The sequence below is a fragment of the Parasteatoda tepidariorum genome, chromosome 2 (assembly GCF_982258835.1).
Source record: "Parasteatoda tepidariorum strain Cologne lab strain chromosome 2, Ptep-v5.0, whole genome shotgun sequence".
Taxonomy (NCBI): Eukaryota; Metazoa; Arthropoda; class Arachnida; order Araneae; family Theridiidae; genus Parasteatoda; species Parasteatoda tepidariorum.
Genome location: NC_141756.1, coordinates 94,864,157 through 94,889,719, shown reverse-complemented (window position 1 = coordinate 94,889,719; position 25,563 = coordinate 94,864,157). Strand labels below are relative to the sequence as shown.

General features: G+C 29.0%; 1 protein-coding gene and 1 long non-coding RNA gene across 3 annotated transcripts in view; one reads left to right on the top strand and one right to left on the bottom strand.

Annotated features, from left to right (window-relative positions):
- The window catches only part of LOC139425027 (uncharacterized), a 170,466-nt gene extending 149,313 nt beyond the window's left edge, over positions 1 to 21,153 (top strand). Inside the window, exon 3 of the long non-coding RNA XR_011636205.2 lies at positions 20,623 to 21,153. This is a non-coding gene — a long non-coding RNA (uncharacterized LOC139425027). The remainder of the gene's footprint in view (positions 1 to 20,622) is intronic.
- Positions 1 to 25,563, bottom strand: part of CCAP (Crustacean cardioactive peptide) — a 335,921-nt gene that overhangs the window by 64,334 nt on the left and 246,024 nt on the right. For both annotated transcript variants that reach the window (XM_087157774.1, XM_071177855.2), the window contains one exon: positions 22,598 to 22,795. In XM_087157774.1, the coding sequence (XP_087013900.1) occupies positions 22,598 to 22,795 (198 nt within the window). The remainder of the gene's footprint in view (positions 1 to 22,597; positions 22,796 to 25,563) is intronic.

The window sequence follows — 25,563 nt, the reverse complement described above, 5'->3', positions numbered from 1 at the left end:
TAATAGGTCATGCAATGTGCATAAAAAACCGCTATTCAAAGGAAGATGTTATTTAACTTATTTTACAATTGAGTGGTAAATTTAAATTATATTTGCAAATTCTACAAATTACATGGAATAATTTACAACCCATAATGTTTTATACAAATGATTTCATATAGTCTGTAGAATAAATTATTTAAAATAGCAGCTAAGAAATAAGACGCAGACGATTTAAAATATATTAGCGATCACACCGAGTTTAACCAAGTCAATTAAAAAAATATTTTTAATGTTTTTGTTTTCAATTGATTTGACTACATTTAGTATACAAGTTATTAACGAAGAAATATATTTGTTGGTTTAAAAGTATATTTTATAGGTCATGTGATGTGCATAAAAAAACGCTATTAAAATGAAGATGTTACTTAACTTTTTTTACAATTGAATGATGTTAAATTAAAATAAAATTTGCAAATTATATAAAATAATTCATTACCCATAATTTTTCATACAAATGATTCCATAGTCTGTAGAACAAATAATATAAAACAGCAACTAAAAATAAGACGCAGGCGATTTAAAATATATTAGCGATCACTCCAATATTTTACAATAGCAGACGATTTCTTAGAATGCTTTTTTTTCAAGTGAGTTATTATTTTACTGTGAGCATACTATTGATCAAAAAGGGTTCTTTGAACAATGCATTTATCTATTTCCTTTAATTACATAATATAAAGCAGCAACTAAAAGTAAGACGCAGGCGATTTAAAATATATTAGCGATCACTCCGATATTTTACAATAGCAGACGATTTCTTAGATTGCTTTTTTTTCAAATGATGTTTTATTATTTTACTGTGAGCATGCTATTGATCAAAAAGGGTTCTTTGAACAATGCATTTATCTATTTCCTTTAATTAGACTAACCCTTATTTATTTGATACGAATACAATTTATATGAGTATATATATATGAGTGATATCTAATGTACGTAAATATAATATTGATATATACATCTATAAGAAACAAGATTTACTAGTCCCAAGATTGCATGTAATCGAATGAGTTCATTCGCGTTAGATTTACTCTCTAATTATCCTTAAGTTTTAAATTGCTTTTCTCTAATTATTCTCAGAGTGCTGAATACTTTTAATGCGTTTCATTTCCTGGGAGAAAAGTAAGCAAGTTTATGTTTTATATTCATAATTACGAGACATTCTTTAATTACAAAAATGTATCAATTCGTCCATTTACTGATACTTATTGGGGGGAAATCTGTAAAGCAAATTAGGTTCGAATGGAGTTCGAAATTAAAGAAATTTTTATGACTATTTAACCATAACTGATTTTATCTATCTTGTTTTGACTAAATTTTATGAGTTTTGAAATATTAAAGTAAAGATATTTTTAAAATTCTGTTATTCTTTTTAATGGGTAAATCAATTTCATGATTTATCAGGACCTAAAAGATCCTTTGCGACGAACTCTATGGTATGTTTTCTTTAAAATATTTGATTGATAATATATTAATTTGCATATTTCCTAGTCGATAACGCAATTTGTATATTTAATAAAAATAGAAAATCTTTATGTCAAACATATTTTGTGAACTGTTTAAAATAGTCGATTTTGAAGGAAATAAAATTAAAATAAATATTTTAACGAAAAGATATTCATGCATGAGATGAACGGACATTTTAACGAAATAAATATCCAAAATTAAATTTTTAACTTTTTCTATAACATTCTATATGACGTAAAATTACGTCATAATTTACGTTATAGCTCATAAAAAATTCTTTCTCATTATTTTTGATGCCCTTTAGAAAATGTTTTAATAATAGTTTCAAAACTATGTAAATGTCCATTGTGTAACTATAAATAAAAAGTGTTATGTAAACATTTAAAAAGTTACAGCACATAAAAAAGGGAACATCCTGAATAGTTGTTAAATTACAAAATTTTAATTTTGTACATTAAAATTTGGTGTATTTAAAATTTAGTTTTTCTACAACTATTGAACAAACTTACTTTAAATTTTGTATTTGCCATTCTTTAAATTTGTACACCTAACAATTTAAGATTTTTCAAACTATTATGAAATAGTAATGAATAAGTATAAAAAATCATTCTTTGTATGGAAGAATAATTTTTTTTAGAATCTTTGGATAAATTACTTTTTCGATTGCGTGTAAGAATTTTTTGATTCCCTTAAAAGTTCTCGAGATAAAGCGAAATACGCAACAAGTGAAATTAACAAAAAAGAATCCAAGCTTTCAATAGCTCTCCTGCCTAACTATTTGAATCATTTTTCATATTTGCATATCATTTTTCATATTTGCACTTTAAAGGTCAGAAATCCGAAGTTGTCAAAAGAAAGATATGTCGATTCAAAAATTACGCTTCTGTGTATTATTTCAAAGCTTAAAATATTATCTGCTCTAACTAATTAGCATATTTAAGATTAGTCCTTCAAACCTTCCTTGTGCATGATAATCCGATAAGTAGATCAAAAGTTATTCAGTGTGTTTCCTTTTTTGCGCATTGTAGTACATATTTTGTCTCTTTTGTGAAATTTGTTACATAAAGCTGAGAAATTTGACTGCTTCTGTAGGGGAGAGTGGGGTCAATTGTAACAGGGTACGATTTTAACAGAGCAAAAATTTCGAGTGTCGGACTCTAGATTTGGTTCCTAGGTGTCGCACAAGGTTTATTTAATAAATCTACATGTACACCTCTGCTGGCAACCATTTTTATGTACTTTTGAAAGAGTTACATCACAAAAGATATTTTCATGCTACGTAAGTACTTTTTTTGGTATTAGAATATTATATTGTAACAAAGTAATTTTGTTTGAACAAATAAAAATTATTAACCGAATATGTAAGTAGACACCCTAATTAACATTTCTGAAAAAAAGATTAGTTTTGTTAATTAACTATCATTGTTTTTAACAAATGAAGCTGAAATGGCGCCTTGGGGACGATTGTAACTATAAGTAAAGGGACGATTGTAACAGCTGAAAATAAATAATCTTATGTTTACAAACCATTACTTAACTCTTTAGGAACCACCAATAGTTTCCTATATCAATTATATTATGTTGCATGTGCATTATTTCATTTGTCACCTTTCACAGCATAAATTGAAATTTTTAACCCCTTAAAGTTAAAAGTTTAACCCTTTAGGTCTCTGCTCATTATTATTTTTATTCCTGAAATATCACTACTATTTTGATCAATAAAAAAATATATCACAACTATGATAATATGTATAATTAACTATGTTTTAGTTGAATTTATGAACTGTTACAATTGACCCCGTAAGTGGGGATAATTGTAACAAGTGCACGACTGGCAAAATATGTTAATAACTAATATAATAACATTTAAAATAAGGTATTTATTTTCTAGTAGAGGATAGTCTACTTTACTCGTCTGTCAATTAATACTAATAATACATTGGACTTTTTGTTAGTTAAAAATAGTTAAGTAAAAATTTTTACAATAGAACCCACTCTCCCCTACTATTATCAGAAAAACCATTTAAACATTGAACCAGAATATCACTATCTTGAACAATTATTAAATGCAAAGCTATTGTAAGCTTAAAGTGTTATATTGAACCTCATAGTTTCGTTCAAATTGTACCATAGTATCGCGTAAAGAGTTTTAAGAAATAGGATAATGTTTAGCTTCAACACTTCCCAAAAAATCAAATACAATAGGAAGTAAGTATTTTAAGAATTCAATACTTCCCCTGTGAATATTGCGACACAAAATTTTTAAACACCTCAGTTATTCTAGTATTTTCTAAATATAGAATCTTTACCAATCTATATGCAAATTGACAAAATTTAAATAAAGCTTGATTTGATTTACCACAGATAGATATTTATCATTCAAATGTGAAAATATTTTGATTTGCATATAAAATTATTTCATTGTTTGAAGTATTATGTTACGAGTTTCTTTCATTTAACATTAAATTCTTTAATGAAGTCAAATATTGTGGATATTCAGGTAGAGTCAGTTTTAAATGCAATTACGTCTTAAATGGAATGGCGGACAAAATCATGACAATGTTTTGAAAAGCTCAGCCAATTTAGTATATGAAAGCTGCAAATACAACAACAACGCATATTAGAAAGGAAAAGAATTTTATGAGAGAAAAATATTTTAAATAATCATGATATACTGAATTTTACGAGCATATTTATTTATATATTTGGTGAAACTGACTGATATTCTGAAGTATTCTTCACAACAAAGATAGTTTTATGGATTTTTTAATGTTAACGAATCAACATTTATTGACAACAGTTTAATATCTAATTAGGTATTAAGAGTTTTAAAGCAGTGTTTTTTATTGTTTTTAAAACAATTTCAAATATTTGTTTATACTTTAGAAATGACCTTTAATTTCGGAACCATTTGGATCATTAATTTAACTTTGGACTGTTATTCAAATTCAACTTTGTTCAAGCACAAATAACATTATGTGGCAAACAATTATCTTTGTTGTCAGCCAAATCTAAAAATATTTTAAATATGTAGTTTCGATAATTTTTAGGCAAAAAAGCTGTTTTAAAATGCACAGTGCGTGAAAAAACGGATCACTCTTTATACCTTTCGATCTCGTGATCGAATCTACACTTACTAGGACTATATTAACAATGTCGACACCAAATATGTTAATTGGTTAGTGTACACGGTATTTTAAGTTAAGAAATCAAGCACAAAAACGTACTTTCTATGAATACAATACGTTTTTTTCTAACGGATTATGATTTCTGACCATCAAAATATAAAGGGTAGCCGCCATCTGTGAAATATGGTCCTAATTGTTCTACATGCCAAACATTGTCTACATTGGTCCAAAATTTGGACACCTTAATGTTATTGTTACTTTTTTCAGATTTCGTCGCAGCTCGAAAACTTTTTAGGCAACATAAATTTTTTTTCCCGCAATTGTAAAATTCGATTAATTAAATGTATTTTTCCACAAAAATAATTATTAATAATTACCTACAATTTTATTCAATAATAGTAGAAAAAATTTTAAATTGTAAGATATACAAATTTTGACATTTTGAAAAATTCAACTTGAAATGGCGAAATCCAAAAATTTAAACAAAGTCAGTTAAACGAATGAAATCTGAAAACGTTATAAATTGTACCAAAATAAATATATATGCTTTAGAATGTGTTATTAATTTAAAGTGACAAAATAGTTTTTTTTTAAATTTATTTTTACACAAACTATGTTTCATATTACGCTCTTTTTACCAACCACACTTAAATATATTTTTTTCGTTTAATGTTATTTCAAGAATTATCGTTGCTTCTTAGAAATAAGTTACAAAGATTTTTAATAACATGGCATTTTAGCAAATTACATTACAGGACATTTTAGCATTCTGAAATAGAAATTATTTTCTACGTTTCTCTCTGTTAAATTACCGAAATTTTTTTTTCTTCTGAAAACACGCTCAAATTTATGGCAGAAAAAACATGCTTTATAGAAAATATTTACCACGCTATTTGGGTCCTTCTAATAATAAAAAAAGCTTATTTCAAATGTGTTTTGGTATTTTTAGTATTTAAATCTCTTACCCATTCATATTAAAGTATTGCCTACAAGCTTTTGCTGTGGAATAATTTGTGTCGTAAAAAAATATTTCTTAATATTCTTGTTACATATTTTGATCAAAAAGGGTGTAATAAGGTAATTTTTCGACATTAATTTTTTTTTCAAATTTTTGTAATGTAAAAAATAAAAACTTTTTGAAATAAGTATTTCAAGTTAACAGTAAAGAGACATTTTTTTTCTGATCTAAACAATCTTTACGTCAATAATACGTCCTGTGTTTTCTATCTATCGTTTGAAAAGTTTAAGTTTAACAAGGTTAAGTATGACAAGCTCAGGTCTGACCTGTTAAGATTTAAGAATTCTAGTTAGTCGGAAATTTTATTGATGACGAAATTCATGTGACAAAAATGAGGCAATGAACTCTGCATGAAACAAATACTGGCATCAAGCAAAACGCTTCAAAGAAGATTTGAGCTTTTTAGTAAGTCTGGAAAGTGTTAAAACTTTCACAGTCATGGTGGCTCAGGGGAGCACTTATCTCCCAATGATGTTACCCAGGTTCGAATCCCAGCGATGGTTTGTCAATATAAATTTTGCAGCTGGCTAGCAACAACCCTATTCTTGACGTAAAATATTTACAGTTGTGAACGGATCATGAGTTAGTCCTCTTGCCGTCGAGCTAACCGTGGGAGGTTTTCCTCTCCATGTAATGCAAATGCGGTTTAGTTATATCAAAAAGTCATTCGACCTCTCGCTGTTCTTCATCCATGAGCTCCTTGTCTTCTGGGTTAGGTTTAAAATTACAAATCTATGAAAGTTAATATTAACAGTTGTAAACTGATAATTGGGTTGGCTGCTCAAAGCTGGTTATAAAATATAATATAAAAATAAAAACTTTGACAGCAAAGTCTTGCAATGAGTGACAAAGCCAGTTAAGAAAAATGCAGTAAAATTATAAAAACAAATTTCTGTTACAATAATTTTCAACACCTTTATTTTGACAAGATTTTAAAAACAAATTGAATTTTTTTTCTTAAAGAAAATCTGAATAAAAACATACATTTTACTTCTAAAATGAGCTGATAACAGCGCTATTGTTTTGACGCTTTAATAATAGAGCTATTATTTTTAGTAAGTCGCCTAATTTTAGACAATAGACTTATAATTAATAACATTTATTAAAAAAATAATATTTGCTCTAATTTATATGAACCATTAGCTTTGAATACGTTTTTCCTATGCCAGTTGCAAAGCTTATAACTTTCGAAAACCTCAGTATAAATTTTAATTTAAAATAATAATTTTAAATAATCACATGCAAATAAAATTCATGAAGTTAAATAAAGTTATGTAAAAAATCATTACATATATTTACATCAAGAATAATGGAGATGACATTTAAACTTATCGCAACAGTACTTTTATTCCTGAAAATATAACTAATAATAATGCTTTTTACATTTTTGTGAAACATGCTCAAAATATAGTTAAAATAAATTTATTTTTAATTTATAGTTAAACTTGTATGTTTTTATAACTATTAATACCAAAGTTAAATGTCAACTGTGTTTTTTAAAGATTATGCTTTTATAAGCATATTTAACCTTTTTATTCGACATTAAAAAAGCTATAAGTTTTATTAACAGATATGAGAGGAAAAACCATAATATTTGACTTTTTTAGATTTAAGAGCATACTTTTACTTTAAAATAAGACTCAAAATAAATTAGTTTGAATCATAAAATAATGAAATCAAATTAATAGGCTATTTTTTGAGGTGTTCTTAATATTAGTGCAAAGTTTCTTTTATAGCAATCCAAGTATTTTACTGTACATCTCGTTAAATTTTAATTATGTTTTGTTGTGATTTTATGTTTATGCATGTTTCATAGCATTATACTTTTGATGCTTTTACGTAAACACGATTGCTGCCAAAAATTCGCCAATTTTCCTCTAAGCGGCACATTGAGCATAATTTTAAAATTTTGATTTCCGATTGAATGACAGTTTAATTTTATGCGCACAGTTTAAATTAGGAAACAATTGAATATTGTTTTCTTATTAGTATTATTAGTAGTACTTTTATTGAAATGTTATTAGACTCTAGTGAATATTTACTTAATCTAATTAGTCGGAATTTTGAAAGACGAAATACATTTGACGATTAAAATAACAATAAGTTTGCTTGTAAAGGTTAGGAAGCGATTGAAACACATTGTCCTCTAATGCAAATCCTTAGAATAAATTTGAGAGCCGTAGATATTTAGAAAGTAGTCCGAATTTAAACTAACAAGAGAATCGCAGAGAATACATTTTAAAAAAATTATAAATATTACGATATAATAAACACATTAATACTTAACAAATATACTACGATTTCTTTAACAAATATGAATTAAAAAAAAACATGACACTCTGAAAAAAATTGGTTTATGACTGAATCATTTTTTAACCATTATGTTTTGTGAATTTGATGCAACCGTTAGAATGTATAAGCTTGCACCCAAGTCTAGTAGAAAAACTAATTTCTCTACTAGTATGGTAAATGCTTAAGAAAGCATACTTAAATCTAATTAATAATAATTCAATTAATTTCAGGCAATAAAATTCATGTTAAACGAAGCAATGATAAAAATATTTGTACGTGTTACACTATTATTTAATGCAAAATAACCAAAACATTTTACAACAACCCCACAAGCTAATCCTTTATTACCTACAATCAACTGAAGCATGGTTACATTAACGTGTAACTTAAATATCAATTATTAAGGTTCTAGCAAATTTTCAAGGCACCAACACTCAACCATGAACCAATTTCTCTGAAAAATGCACGAACAAATTTTTTAAACATATTGTGCAGTTTGGAAAGCAATTTCGTTGTTTTCCCAACAGAGCTCAAGTGTAATTTTTCTAAACTAACTTCAAACTTAATTATTATGTATTTTGACAGCTGGTATAGCAAGGCTTGCTTGTGAAATAAATTGATTCTACACAGTTGTTTTTAGTTAGTCGATATTTTTCCAGTACATAAAGTGAAAATCTGAATTTTAGGTCTATTTTACTCTTTACCATCGAAAAGGCAAAGTACATAATAAAAATTATCCGATGTGTATGGAGAAAATATTCTGATAAAATTCCAGTACCAAAACTGGTTTAAAAAATTTCGATTAGGCAATTTTGATGTAGAAGATACATTACGTTTTGGAAAGCCAATTGAAGACACAATAAATAACAAATTGTGATTGAAATTACGATTTATTGAATTTGACGAATCATGATTCTTTGAGCCGTGATGGCTCAGGGTATAGAGTGCTCGCTTTCCAATGAGGTGAACAGGGTTCGAATCCCACCGATGACTGGTCGATACGAACCCGCATCCGGCTTGGGTCGACCACAGTGCTGGCGTGAAATATACTCAGTGGTAGACGGATCATGGGTTAGAGTTCCTTTGCTGTCAGGATGACCGTGGAAGGTTCTCATGGTCTTCTCCATGTAACGAAAATGTGGGTTAGTTCCATAAGAAAGTCCTCCACGAAAGCAAATTTCCCCCAATACTTGATCCAGGAGTTCCCTTGTCTTCTGTATTGGGTTCAAAATGACAACCTTCTATGGGAGAGATGCAATCTGCTAAATGAAGTATTAAAACGTATCCGATATACTGAGTTTCTACAGTGAACAATACAATCGTAGGTCGTCGATCACATAGATTTTTAATTAACTCAACCAGTTTGTCACCAGAACTTTACTGTAATGAGTATTATTGAGGGTTTTTGTCCACTTCTGTGGAAAGACAATGGTTGATCTGACCAGTTTCCGTATAAAGTGTTTTGAGCTTAATAGGTTCCCTTGTCAATCGCTTTTGGAACCTTTAAGTCATATACCGATTGACTAGTCCCGATTGTATTGTTTTCTTTGTGATTTGCCTAACTTCTTTGCCCTTTATAATGCTAGGCAACAATAACCTTCATTTTGCCATGATACTTGTGTAGTTTTGTTATCTCTGATTCATTCACTTATTCCTTTCTGTCTGAGAATAAATAATATGTAAGATAGTAATAAATTATTCAGAACTTTTTCATACATCATTAGTTGCTTAACCTTTTTGTCAATGAGCTGATTTCAGCTAATTTTTGATGAGCTGATTTTTTGAATGAGCTACGGAGTTCAACATTAGTCGTCATAAACCCAAAACCACTCCTATTAGGTATAATCTCAAAGCTCGCCATATGAGTTCCTCATGTTCTTACGGAAATAAATTATAGTGCCGTTAACGCCTGCGATTTGCTTCTCAAAATTCTCGTATCACCAATAAGGACATGGTGATATATCCTTATGGTTGTCTATTACAATGCTTGTCCATTGAAATGTTTGCCTACCTCAATGTTCCAATCATTAAAAAATTTTAGACCGAAAAATCTTTACTTTAAATGAAGTTAAAAATCAATCTGATCAGTTTTTTGCCAAAAAAGAATAAAAGCTTCATAAGCGTCGGAATCGTGCTACTGCCAGAAAGAAGGCAAAAGCATTGAACCAGAATAAGCAACATATAGTTCAATGAAACATTTATTTACTATAAGAAATTCATAGTTCTTTTTCAAAAGAACGAACTTATTTTCCGAAAAACCCACGAAATTTTATAGATATATGTACCATACAGCAAAACTAAAGTTGACGAAAATTCTCACTGAATTTTGGTTCAACTCGCTCAAATATTCTTACACTGTGTAAGAATAAACTTTATACACGGAATAAAAATTGTATTCTTATTTTATGTGAGTTTGCGGATGAAATATATTACTAAAAACCTATTTTAATAAAACTTTTCAAGAAAACATATCTATAAAAATGTATTTTCTTCGATATAAATTTAGGTATGCATCGCTAGCTATTTTTCGCGATAAGAAATACATTCAAAATCGATGGAAAAGTTGCCTAGAAGACCGAAAAACAATTTTATGTTTACAGGTTTAAAATATTCCACTTTGAATACAATATCGAAGAAAAATAGCAGTTAAAGCTTTTGTTTTAATTATTTTTGTATGCCCCATACACAGTTTAATTCATGAAACTTCTGTAAAAAAGTGAGTATTTACAAATATTTTAATGGATTATATAAATAAATTTTAATTACTTTTTTGTTCTAGTAACAAAAGGGTATTCGCCGTAGTTAAAAAGTTTTTAAAAGTGACAAAATATCAATTTTTAGTTATGACTTGTTATTCATAATAAAATTTCACTAATTATTATTTTTAATTGTAAATTCTGAATAATAGTTGACTGAAATTTGAAGAAAGAAAAAGCAAATAAAAATAAAGTAAAAAATTAAACAATAATATAAGTAATAAATGAAAATAATAAATTAAAAAAATAAACCATTATCTTTATTTTTTGTTTAATATTATCGACTAATTTTTGTTTATGATAAGAACTTACTAGCTATTATTCTTGATTTCCATTTGGACAAAATCATGAATCCAATCCATGAATCCATTGAACTAATCATGAACAAAAGTTAGTACAAATGCAATAAAAGCTGTAAAACTTTTTGAATATGTACATATAAAATTTTATTTTATTTATTTATGTTCCGCTTCATTTTAATATTGATGCATAAAACTGAGAAATAGCTAGTACAGTTATCAAATATGTGCACATTTCTTTCTTAAAAAATATTCAAAATCATTTCTGCAAAGTAATAATTGGTGAGAAATTTTCCATTTACTTTTTTGTTCTAAAACCGAAAAAGTAAACAATTTTTAGATGAAAATGAAAAGAAAATTTGTTTAAAATATTTTTAACGTCTGAAAATACATTAAATAATCGAACAATTTTTGATATTTTGTTTCGCTATCAAACAAACATAGAAAACCACTTTCAAATTACTTGGCTTTTGTTTACGTGATATTCTAAACCAAAATCCTCTAAAAGATCAGATAAATATGTATCCACAATATGCTTAAATTGCATTATTTCTTCTTATCAAATAGACTCACAAACTTCGAGAAGAAATTTTTCTTTCGAATCAAATCTTTCGAAAGGAATCATTCGAATCAAATGTCTAAGCAAATATACTATCTTAAACTCGATACAGAAAGCTTCATAATACTAAATATTTAAAATTCCCTTTTGTGTCTGAAATATTATATTTCTTTTATGGCTACCAATCTTAATATTTGTTTTCTCTAGAATATTGTTTACTTGAGGAGAAAAAAAACTTTTTTGAATTTATAAGGATGTGAATGGATCTTAAGGGGAAGTATGCTTTTCAATATTTATAGCATCGGTTATAGAGTAATGAAAGAAGAATATAAGACAAAATTTATATTTTTACTACTTATTTTCTTGGTTTATCTTTCGTTATATGTCAAAATCTGTTGTAAAAATAAACATTCCTTATTTATTTATGCTTTTAAGCTAGTATAACGTTTCTCTTTATAAAAATCTGGGAATAATTTGAAAGTAAGCTTAAGCCCTTTATTTGGCACTGTATGCCTTTTTCTGAATTTGTTTACCAGTAAATCTACATTCAGTTCAAGTCAGAATTAAGTTTCGTTATTTCTTCTGTTACGAGGAAAGTTTATAAAAAACAGAACTTTACAATGACATAACAAAATACTAACTTCTAGTTAGTGAACAAAATATTTTACAGAATTTTCAAAAAAAAAATTAATTTATAATTACGATCTTTTTTAAAAATTTTCTCGAAATTTTTCGTTTAAATTTTGAATTTTGCCAATTAAGTTCACATATTTTAAAGTAATTGTAATAATTCATGAACTTTGCATTTTAAGCATTTTACGGTCACTACTAATTAGTAGTAAATAACGGTTTAATAATAAGCTTTTTCACAAGCAATTATCTTCAAATAAATTAGTTTTAGAATGCATATCATACTTTTTAATTTGTTTAAATATTTTCTGAAATATGCCGAATTAGTCTTAGAAAATATTAAGTTCGAAAATGTCCAAATTTTTGACTTCGCTCTTAAATAATTATCAGCACCATAACTACCCTATTTTCCAAATTGCGGACAATCGTTCTTATTTTGAGAGTATAAAATACGAATTCATAGGAAGGAAATAGAAATCTTATTCGGAGTCGATAATGCATCATTGATACATTTATTATCCATATTATACAATAATTTACCATTACATAAATACAAACAGTTACTTTACCACGGCTCTTAATATGTATTTTTAGAACCATCGTCAAAATAAATTAAAAATATATAGAGAAGAAAGTGGAATAAAACTCCTTTTAGAAGAGAGAAGACCTCATCACGGATTAATTTGGTAGCTCGACTTAGCGAGCATAAACTGCACAGTGAAGTAAAAATAAGAAAGATGTCACTGCTAAATATAAAAACAAGACTTTTTGCGCTTTGAAAATGGTCATAGGATCTAAAGCATTTGTTCAGCTTTGGATTTTAGTTATCTTCTTCCTCTGCCGCACTATAGGTTTCATGAGCCATACATACGCACATTAAGGGAGGACAAAATTGGGTAGCATTCAGTCTTGCCACGAGAGCATTGGTTATCGAAACGAAACAGAACTTCATTGGACTAAATCCTTATTATTTGTTGTCTAAATATGAACCTTTAATAAATATATAAAAAATTTTATTACAGTTATGACCAATGAATAAAGTTGGTTTAAAAACAGATAGTTGACATAGCTTATCTACACACACGCTGAGAAATAATCAACAATAACACGCCAATATGGTTGGTACTTCTTAACTAGTCAAATGTAATTCAGAGTTCATCCATCAGAAAGCTGAACTAATTTCGTCGCAATCGAAATACCCAGTCTTATCCAATTTATCCCATATTTTTAATATATCTAATTGGGGTCTCAAAACACTATTAAATTGAGCAGAAAAGGTAAAAACGTTATCAAGACTTGATATCTATTAAGGAAGAAATGAAATAAAAACATTAAAACTAGGTTGGATTCCCTGAGAAATTGAAAGTGAGTGAAAGGTGATTATTTGAAACATGTTTCCTTTGGCAACCAAACTGGTTTTTGTGTTTTTCATGCCCCTTTTCTGACACCCTGTTTTGGTTTATCTTCACTTAAATGCAATCCCCCCTTAATGTCCAAATTTTTCGTTTTGTTTAGAATTCCGTAAAAATTAATGAACGGTAATTACACCACAACCTGTACCTAGTAAGTTACGCGCCTTAAATTTTCTACTTTAAACAATATATACGTAATTACGGTGATATATTAATTACAAATGTTTTTATTTTTATTCATTAAAAGCTAATATTTCAGTTTTCTTTACACTTGTTATAAGTCAATTGGAGTTTAAATGATCATTTATTAACAGACTTGACATTTCACCTTTCTTTAAAATTATCTTTTATTATTCTCTTCTGCGATTTTATACGCTCCTAAATCAGGCATCTTATATAATTATTTTTATCGAATAGGTCCTTAACTACATTTATCTGATTGATTATGGTTTTTAAATTACAGCCAACTTCTATTTTTTTACATCACACATTCTACAGTAATTGATACATTTATGAATCCCCCAAAAATGTTCACCGAAGTGACGCTAAGAATTTTCTTTTGAAACATCATAAATTGATTTCTGCTGTTCTACCTTTCTCACCTTTCTTTAAAATTATCATTTATTAGTCTCTTCTGCTATTTTATGCTCTCCTAAATCAGGCATCTTACATAATTATTTTTCCCGAATAGGCCTTTTTATAATTACATTTATCTGATTGATTAATGGTTTTTAAATTACAGCCAACTTCTATTTTTTTTTACATCACACATTCTACAATAATTGATACATTTATGAATCCCCCAAAAATGTTTAAAGAAGAAACGTTGAGGAATTTCTTTCTCAATGTCATAAATTGATTTCTGTTGTTCTAGCATCTTTCTTGATGAATCATTTCCAGATATCCAGCAAACACTCGTACACAAATGGTCATCACGAACAATGGCATCCATCAGGGTGATTGAGCCTTTCCATTAGGGGCCATTCCGCCTTCCCACATGCTGTTTGCCTCATGTACTGGAGACCTTCCCAAGTCACGGAATCTGTAGTTTAACTTATCCATTAACAATGGCAGTTGATGAAGATGACTAGTCAGACTAAAAACAGTCGGTGTTCTTCATAAATTGATACGAAACATCGAGACAGAGTGAATCTAGATTGAAGCTGATACTCGAAATATTAGGAGGTTTAACACAGTTACTGTTTGCTTCATTGCTTTCCTTGGTCTTAATACATGGAGCAGGGGGAAAAAAGATTAGTGCAATAAAACCTGCTTTTATATTATCTATCACAGTTCTATCTGTATCTAGGTACTTTATGCAAATGTTTTACAGAGTATTTTTTAATTACAGTACAGAACCCGTTATCTGGAAATCAGAAAACCGGAAAACCAAAAAACCGGAACGAAATTCGATTAGTTTTCCCGCCATTTAAAAAAAAAATTTTTTTTTCCTCATAAGAATTTAGGATTTTTCTTTCTTTTTTTAAAGATGTTTACCTTACCATCATTTTGGAAATAATCATTAATGTATTACTTAATCGTTTTTTCCTTTTAAGATTATTTTTAATTTTTTTTTTCGTTGGGTTTAACTATAAAAAAACGGCTTTTTGTAGCGATTCAGAAAACCGGAAAAATCAGTTATCCGGAATATCGATGGTCCCGATCGTTCCGGATAATCGGTTCCCTACTGTACATATATTTATCTGGCAAATTACTATTCTCTAAATTACAGTGTCATGCAGTTATATAGCTAATCTATATACACGTTTTTACTAATTGATACATTTGTAGATACAGTTAATTTATCCATTGAAATTGCCAGTTGTGAAGAACAACAATTTGTGTTCTTCATAAATTTACACTAAACAGTGAGACTAAGAGCTTTTAGATTGGGCCGATATTTTAAGTGGTAGCACAGTCACTTCATTGTTTTTCTTGCCTTTATTCGATAGAGCAAAATAAATAAATGAACAAATAAGAAATAAGATTAGTGTTATTGGAATTTCCTATTACCTCTTCTTACCTGTTCTTATGTTACCTTTCATAGTTTTACCTATACTTAATTGTACAGCTATAAATTAAAATAATAATTCTGGACGGTGAAAAATTTCCGGATTAAAATAATAGGGAAACAAAAGGAATTAGAACGTATAAGCCACGTTGAATTTAACTTCTATCATAAATTATATAAATTACGGTGAATTAACTTAACTGACTAATAAAATTGCTTATATTTTTGTAAGGTAAATAATTTTATAATACTTTATTTATATCCGCTTCCTTTTGACAAAGCTTACTTTAAATTCATTGTAATATTCTCTTGATTTTATTTTAAGAGTTAATGAGTGCATGCATTCTAAATTAGTTTTTCTTTCATTTAATTGTATCGTAAAATAACGTTACACTTTCTTATGTGAATTTTGTCATAATATCATTAATGAACATGGTGTTACTGAACAATGAAAATTGTGGCATCCCCTTTTTGCCAAAAAAAGTGTAATGGAATATCCCTGGTGTTTTACTACACAAAACACTGTTTCCGGTGTTGTTTCCTTTAAACATTAGTGTTTTACTACATCATTTTTAGAGTAGTCGTCATAATTTTTTGATGTTAAGGGGTCTTAAGTTGTTAAGGGGTTTTCATCAAAAAAGCATTAATGTATTTGAAATAACTTTTAATAGGCTGTAAAGTATGTTGTTTTTAAAATCATACGAGCTCATATAAATTGAAAAATAAAAAGTTTTTTTTAATTTAAATTTATTTAAGAGAAAAAATTTAATTTTCCGCCACAAAATAGTTAATATTTTTTGGATCAAAATAATTGTTTTATGAAAACAATTATTTCGATCAAAAAATTATTAAATATTTACCAAAATTCAAAGCGATAGTATGAATTTAAGCAACATGTTGCACTCGAACCCATTACTAAGTTTTAACTTAATAGGTTTATTAGAAGTCGAGAAATCTTATGCAGGATGGAAAAAAATGTAAATAGAGAAAAACAGATTTAAAGACAAAATTTTGAATAAATAACTTTAAATAAAATATGTGAGTTTACAAACGATTCCAATTGAGAAAGTGGGTGTGATGTTTTCTGGCATCAGTAGACAGCGGATTATATGCACTAAAAAACGGGCAAAATATGCATGCAAATATGCACTAAAAAACTTGAATATATGCTCTTAAAACTAGAAATATGCACTTAAAATAGAAATTAAGAGTTCAACTTATTTAAATACTTACTTTTTCCAACAAACACAGCTGAAACATTTTTTTGTTAAAAGGAAGAAAATCAAAATATTTCTTTCTTGAATCTACACATTTCTGAAGAAAAAGCCTAAAACTGAAGTATGATAAATGAGAGACGAAAAATCATCGCATTTTCCGGAAAGATTTTATTAAACTGAATAATTTTTGTTGCAATGCACAACTAAGTGTTTTTCCAAATTTTCAAGGGTGAATTGATGTCGTCGATCATCAAAGATTATTTTGAAAGCAGAAAATCCACGTCAACCGATGTTATTGGACAAAACTTGCACAATTTCGTACTCATTGGTTTTACTTTCTCTGGAAGTTCAGTTCCGTTTCCATTCAGAAAATCATTTATCTTCTTCACTGCTACAAAACCCGAATTTTTGTTTTGAACGAAACACCATTTTTCTTTTACTTTCTTCCCAACTGAGTCTGGAAGAGCATTGATGCACTGTTGAATTTTTTCAATTTCGGATATGGTCTCAGCCAGGGGAAGACCTCGTGTTTCGAGCTTTGTTATTGCTCCACTTAAGAAAGAAAAGAGAGTGTCAATTATGGCCAAGTCCTTCTGCAAAGAGATATCCTGTAGTAATTCTTTTGTGACATGAACTGAAGAAGCACAGGAATTGTCAATTGCATCTACAACTGACTTTATTGCATCAAAATTATTAGCGTAAAAACGTGCAGCTTCAATCCATGTACCCCACCTAGTTATCACAGGCTGTGGAGGTAAGGGCAAATCAGGATACATTTTTTTATACAATTTTATGCGCACAGGTGCCTTGAGAAAAACTTTCTTGATACTAGAAATTAAATCATTCACAGGGGAGAATACTTCTCGAACAGTCTCAGCCAGTCTGTGAACAGCATGAGCCAAACATGTAATATGTAGCATTCTGGGATAAAAAACTTCCAGTGCTGTTGCAGATTTGACCATATACGGAGCGGCATCACTGACAAAAATCAAAACATCTTCAGAACCATCTCTATCAGGCCATAATAATCTGATAGAATCATTGACAAACCTTGCTATGGTTGAATGATTGACTTTTTCAAGGGCTTTGCTTGCTAGAAGATGTGGTCGAGTAGGAATATTATCCACTTTTCCACAAATAAAATGAGCAATATAGCGACCGCACTTATCTGTCGTCTCATCGACTTCAATCCATATAGGGCCATCTCCAATATCTCGTCGAATATCAGCCAGTTCTTCGTTATATATCGGATGAAGGTAGTTCTTTCTTAAAGTCGATTCATCGGGAATGATCTGATTGGTACAATATTTTTTTAAAAACTGTCTTAAGTTTGGATTATTTAACTTTTTTAAAGGAATATTGCTGCTTACTAAGGCTTTGCATAAATCACTAGAAAAATCACTTTCCTTTTTAGCTGCTTGAACAAGAATAGTTAATAAACTTTGAACAAATCCTTTTGTATTCTGCTTTTTCTTCGCGGAGTGAGCATTAGTCTTTATATGTTGATCGATTTGGTACTTTTTTTCACAGGAAATGTGTTTTTGACAAATCACACAAAATACTATTTCCCCATCGGTCGTAAAGTTCTTCCCATAGTCCGAAATCCATGTCTTCATTAAATTTGATTTAGTCGACTTAATTTTTGGCATATTATAAAATTCAGCAGTCAAAAATCACGTTCGAAGCTTCACTAACTACGTATTCAACTGATGGATGTCGAAACTATCTATCTATCGGATGAACTATCGAAATATGTTAGAATAGCAGCTCTCTCCGAAAATGTATTCACTCCACCTTTTAACTAATCAATCACAGGAAAGGAGGTCATTTTCTACCTACCACAGAAGCCTTATTTTTCCCACACAGATTGACAATTATTTATTCCAGGAAAAGACATCCCTTCATAGAATATCTGACCATCCCTTTCTGAGGTTTCTGTGACGAATGTCTGTTTGGGTGAGCCCTTTGTACCCCCCTTCCCGACACACACCTCATTCCTACATCTTTTTCACGTGATTGCAATCACCCCCAGCAACATCAACCCAGCTGACCCTTTCAGGTGATAAAGAACGACAAAACAAAATTTAAAGCGTTCCTTATACTAACATAAAAAGAATAGTGATATGGTTTTAGGAGGGAAAAGCCATAAAATGCTGAAAATATGCATTTATAAGAGCAAATATACCTTTTTATGCATTTATATGCACTGCTAAAATATGCAATTGCATATGCACGTACGCAATTGCATATTATCCGCTGTCTAGTCATCAGTATGTGAGTTTGAGTATTTTTGCTGTAACTTTGGAAGTTCTTTTGAGTGTTATCGTATACTTTATGTCAAATTGGTCAAAATAAAGCAGGTTACAATGTATATTGTTTTCAAAAATTTTGTTTAGAAAAATCCTCTAATCCTCTAAATCCTAGGTACGCTAAAACTAATTACTTTTCACTAAATAAAATTAAAAAAATAATGGTTTATCAAAGAATTTATTAATTAAAAAACGCAATCTATTTTAAATTAATTCATTAATTTTTTTAAAAGAAAATATTCATATTTTTTTTAAAAACATTTGAAATTTTAATAAAACTGACAAGTATTTTAAACTTATTCAAACTCTAGAGAAAAACTTGTATAGCCCAAAAACTTTTTCCCTCAACTTAAAATGCGGATTACTATATTGAATTCTTTTTTTTTTTTTTCGGTTACACTACAGTGGTTTTACTTACAATTACAATAAAAATACAAAAAAAACGAACCAGTTTTCGAAGAATGATAATCATAGAGTAATTAATTTTAATAATGTGCTTACATATAAAAAATATTAAATTACATTCTATCTCTTAATTTACTTTTATATTAAATGTTTTGATTTTCCACAGTAATATATAATTTAATGTTAGAGTTGCTGTTTGTTGTTAAGAGATCAACTAGTTAAACAATTTATAATATTTTATTGCTATTTTATATAATATCATTTCATTTAGTGATACTCGTAGTTTTATATCACATTAAAACAAATACAGATACAAGTAATTAAAATAATCCCTAAAATCACAGCCTCCTTTGATGTATACACTGAACAAAATCTATTAACTTTGCGTAAAGCATAATTTTAAAAGATTGAAAATATGCAATTAGTTTTTGATATTAATTAAACACGAGTGATTCTTCAAGAAGTAAAAATTATTTAATTCTTGTTCGTGTTTTATATAAATAGAAATATTAGAGAAATAATTAATAAGTTGATCACATTTCCTAAAGATAATTATTACGATGAATTAATTATTCGTGTATGATTTATTATCAAAATAACATATTCAAAATTAATCTTTTACATTCTGTTATTTTAAAATCTCTTATACTTATAGATCTGAACAGGTTTAAATAAACATATATTTTCCAAAAACTTATTGTCATTTTTCCCACTTGAGTTATAGGCTAATTAGAAAACATTTTTAAGTACAATTTGTATTTAATATTGTAAGAAATTTTAATTTTATGCTTTTTCATACTTCCATACTTTTTCATACAAAAAGATTTTTAGCTTATAGAAACCAGTTCATCTAGTTAATGCATGAAGCAATTTCTTTGTTATAAAAATTATTTTACTAACTATTTATAATGAAAAAAACCTGTTAAATATTTGTTATTACATTAAACTATGCATTTTATATTAAACTAAAGAATGCATTCACTAACAGATTATGAGCAGCGATGCTTAGAATATTTAAGCGTATAAAAAGGCGACTTATTTCATTGTATTAATCAAGTATTTTTTATATAATCGTTATAGGGCAGGCTAAAAATCATCTATCCTTAAATGTTGTTGTTTCTAATGATAACTGGACAAGCCCAGTTAACCGATCATTGACTTTTTGAATATGACGTAGCAGAGATGTCAACATCACTCATGCGTGAGGCAACTTTCACAATTTAGATATGGATCGGAAGAGGAAGGAAATAATGTCCAGATCCCTGTACCCGTGGTACTTCTCAGCGACCGACCAGAGGACTATGAGCTGCTTTTACGAGCATGCATATAGCATGATCTAGGTGAGTCTTAACAGATTTAAAGATCGGCCGGCCAGGTGGCCGAGCGGTTAGCGTGCCTGACTGCGAAGCCATAGGCTGCGGGTTCGAATCCCGCTCTGGACATGGATGTTTCTATCTCTCTTTGTGCTGTCCTCTGTTGTGTGTGTGTATGATGTGTGAATGTGGCCCACCCCATAAACGGGTTTGTGGCAGTGTGGCGTGGGCAATGTTGCTCGCCTCCGTGACTTTGGTTCACAGGTGCCCACTGGGTAACGTGAAATGAGCAACAATTCTGGTGTAGTATAGGCAAAGATTCAAATTCAGTGCCTGCCATTGAAAAAAAAATGAAAAAAAAACATTTAAAGATCGAACCCCGATTTCTCCGGCGTGAAATCCGATGCTTTAACTACTGGGTTACCACAGCCCTCCATCCTTAAATGAAGATGCAGAGGGCAAATATGAGTAGAAATTAAGTAGAAAAGTATAACAACATACTCATAAAGTTAAATATAAGTATAGCTACGTTACTAGACGGAAATAACATATCACTTTATTATATTCAAAATTTCATTACTAAATATATTTCAAAATAATATGAATACAATTGGTAACTTGATTTATAAATCGTTTAAGCAATCAAGTAAACTGCAACAGACTTCGCCATAAGGTTTCTTTTCTTAAATGCTAAATATTTGTTCATAAGTAGTACTAGGTCCAATATAAGACTTTCAAATGCTGGCATTATGTGAACCATTACCTATTATATCTAGAATATTAACATTTTTTAAAGGTAACAATTGTAATATTCGTGATAAATTTTGCTGTGAATCAACCATAAATTGCTGGAAATTCATTGGCGTATTCCTATTTGGAGGCTATTGAGAAACAAAAATTGTTGCTTTATTGCAACAATAATACCAATTTTTCCAATGAACCCTGATAAGAATAATTTTGGTGATAAATTTCGTCTGAATGACATAACTTTGTCCGAATTTATTTCTTAATATAAGTGTTACGTTACTGTGATAAAACTTTTCATCTAAATTTTTATTTCTTAATCAAAAATAGTATTGTTAAAGATTATCTAGTATACAAAAATTCTTTCTCCTGAGCTGTTGTAAATAAAGTAGGATAACACATGGTACTAATTATGTAATTAACAAAGATAGACAATCTTTTTGACTCAACAGGAAATACCATGATTTTGCGTCTTGCCAAAGGTGATGATTCTTGTTACAGTACTGAAGTTGTCGTGTCTTTAAAACTATACTATTTGTGCTATAATTCGTTTTCATTCTACATTATTTAACACTGCCCAGAAGAAATATACCCTTTGTTAGTTGGAAAACCTTTATTTCTTATTTTCTGATCAGTGAATGAAAGTTTCACTGAAAAGTTTTGTAATAGTTACGTAATTTTACATTAAAAATATAAATTTTGCTCAAATTGATGCCATTCAGACGCAATTTGTCAATTCTTATATCAGGGTTCGTACCGTCATCATATTTTTTTTAAAAAATGGTGTTAATGTTGTAATAAAGTAGCAAATTTCTTTTCATTAGCGTCCACTTTAAAATTATAAATCTCAAATTTCGCAATAGGATAAGTGTAGCTGGAAATACAAACTTATTGAGATACATTTCTATAAGTTTTACTACAACATTCTAAGGCATTTAAAGAATTGCAATAAAAGTAATAATGATTACTTTTTATTAAAATTATTCTTCTTAATTTACCTCATCCAGAGCTCCTCGCAGTGCTTCAACCTCGGCCAACTTTTGTTGAATAAGAGCGTAGATTTTGTTTTGACTGCTCCTCCTGTTCCCAAAGATGTCGACAGAGTTTTCACTCCTGAGGCTGTTCCTCTTCCTACCACAGCCAGTGAATGCATTGCAGAACGGTCGTTTCTGCAGGACTGGAAGATCCATTTGATCCTGTAATAAAATGTGTTCTCTGATTTTTCCTGTAATTGCTCAGTTGTATTAAATTTTTAAAACAATTATAAAACGCCTGCAAAAGAATTGGATCTCCCTAAATATATAATTTCATAATCTTTACTGACAATTAAGATATAATGAATCACAGATTACATTTTAGGGAATTAAAAACATTATTATTATAGTTTCAATTATAACGTGCATAATTATTGAGACCAAAAAAGGTGTAAGGATTACTAAAAATCGGTATATTTGTCTTATGAGCCTAAAATTTATTAGCCTGGCGTTAGAAACTGATTTTAGTTTTATTTACCAAAAAAATCTATTAATTTTGTCATTTTTATAGTAATTTTTAGCAAGCCTGTAAGTGTTATGAAGCTTTTTTTCCCTAAAAGTATTAATTAATGAATTTCAATTTTAGCTGTTCTTCACATAAATATAATCTTATTTTATTATTTTTGAACAGTCAACCTGTTCTTAGGTTTAGGCATATCAATGCGCAGCTTCATAGCTATGAAATTCTGAGACAAACCTTGACTATAAGCAGGTAAGTATTGTGACATACTTGCCCTCATAGAGGACTTTCATATGTATAAACCCGCATACTCAACCACAAAACTTTCCACGGTTAGACTGACGATTAAGCGACTTTTAAACCAAAACCTATATACCACTGAGGATATTTTACGTCAGCATTGTGGTTGGTGCGAGTCATTCTCAATATTCGTATCGACCAGTTATCGCTGGATTTCGAACCTAGGGCTCCACATTGGGACGCGAGTACTCTATATTCTGAACCACCGTGACTTTACATAAAGAGAATCCAATAAAAGCAAGTTTGTATATTTCTCTTCTCCCCCCATTTCCCACTACAGTATAAAAGTAGACACGCGAGGTTCTGCAATTTTTTTATTAGGAGAATGCTTAACATTTTAAATGAAAATGTGAGAATTTAAGTAAAAATCAGACAAATTTTAAAGATACGCATGTTAGCAAAAGCAGTACTTCATCAGGGATCACGCTAACATGCTGGAGCCTTTCTGTAGTCAGTGGTTATACCAAAAACTGACAGTACCTCAAGGCCCCATAACAGAAAAAAATAAGAACATAATAATCAAAATAAAATTGAATATCCAGGGAAACACAATTTCAAACGAAAATAACTGAAGTCAAAAGTAGACTCAGGACATCACGTCTACATATAAAATCAACTAAGTGAAAGTCACAGTTAAAATGACCGAAAAATATTAATAGCCATTTCTTTAAAACAATTAAGTGAAATTAAAAAAATCCAGTGTTGTTCTCTTACGAAAAATATGAAAGCAAGCCAAACTAACGAAAAAATGTTTTAACTAAGTATTGCCATCTATATTCATCTGGAACAAAAAATCCTTATCTTCACCGTATAGGCGGACTTCAAAATCGACAAAATTAATTGAATATCTTTAAAAAATTTTGAATCAAAAGAATATAGTTACAATAATTAAAAGGAAAACTATTACTGTCTAAAGTAATTCTGAAATTCTTAATAGCTGTAAGCAAATCCACTTTATTATTACAGATAGATTTAAACCTAGGAATGCTTAATAGTCTGCTGCAGATTTGAATGTCTTATTTCCAATGTCCCAATAGATACTTTCACTGTACTCTGTGTATTAATCACCAAGACAGTTTATTAATAATTTGTTTCACACTGCTACTTAAATAACAACTTGATAACAAAGCTATTATCCTGCAAAAATAACCAATTTTTATTCCAAGATTCTTTTTTATAAGCAAGCAAGTTATGACAAATGTAAAGTTAATAATTCAAATAAACCTTAACCAATTTAGTTATTCAGTTGACGAAAGTTCACAGATAACTGCATAATAAATATTTGTTATAATTTGATTCAAGAAAACTTTTAAATTAATTATTACATGTAAATAAGAATATTTCACAAAATATAATCCCTTCAGTTGCACTCTAGTGTAAATATTTCACTGAATGTTCAAATATCTAAATTATGTACATTAGGAAGAATAGTCTTTTTTTCTATCTTTTTAATCATGCATATATTTACCAATGCAAAATTTATACAATTTAGTTAAAATTAGCGATTGAAGTACATTTTAAAGGTACAATAAAGAATAATGAAAGTCGAAATGACGGCACTTTTCAATTCATAAACTGTACATTTATGGTTTCTCTTGAATTTTTTTCACATAAATCGCCGAAATATTTATTTAAAACACTTGCCTTTTAGTATTCGTCGTATTATTTAATGGCATCTCAAGCTTTTTACTTCAAGCGATAAAGTTTGAAATATGTAAATATGTTCAGACAGACTGAGTTAAAGCTGCTTATTTTAATCCAATAAGAAAGCGAGTGCTGTTAAATTTCAAGATAGTTTTTTTTTTATTATGAGTAAATGTTGAATTTAAGCTGTTCTAAGTAAATAACCGATGAGAAGTCTAGTAAAATGTTTTCTATCAAACTTAAGACCTCTTTTTTTACGTGGATAATTAAAATCATAACTGTTGATGGTAGAGACAGAACAGAAAGTTCATTCTTTTTTTTTAAATTCATCAATAATATAAATCAATTTAGCACTTATTCGATATATTATTAGTTTAACAATTATAATATTACTAATTATTATAACAATAATTATAAGAATAATTATAACAATAGTTATAACAATAATTATAAAAATAATTATGCCGACCGGCCTGTGTAGGGGGCAGGGAACTGTCCTTGCATCAGAAAGGTCCTGTATTCGAAT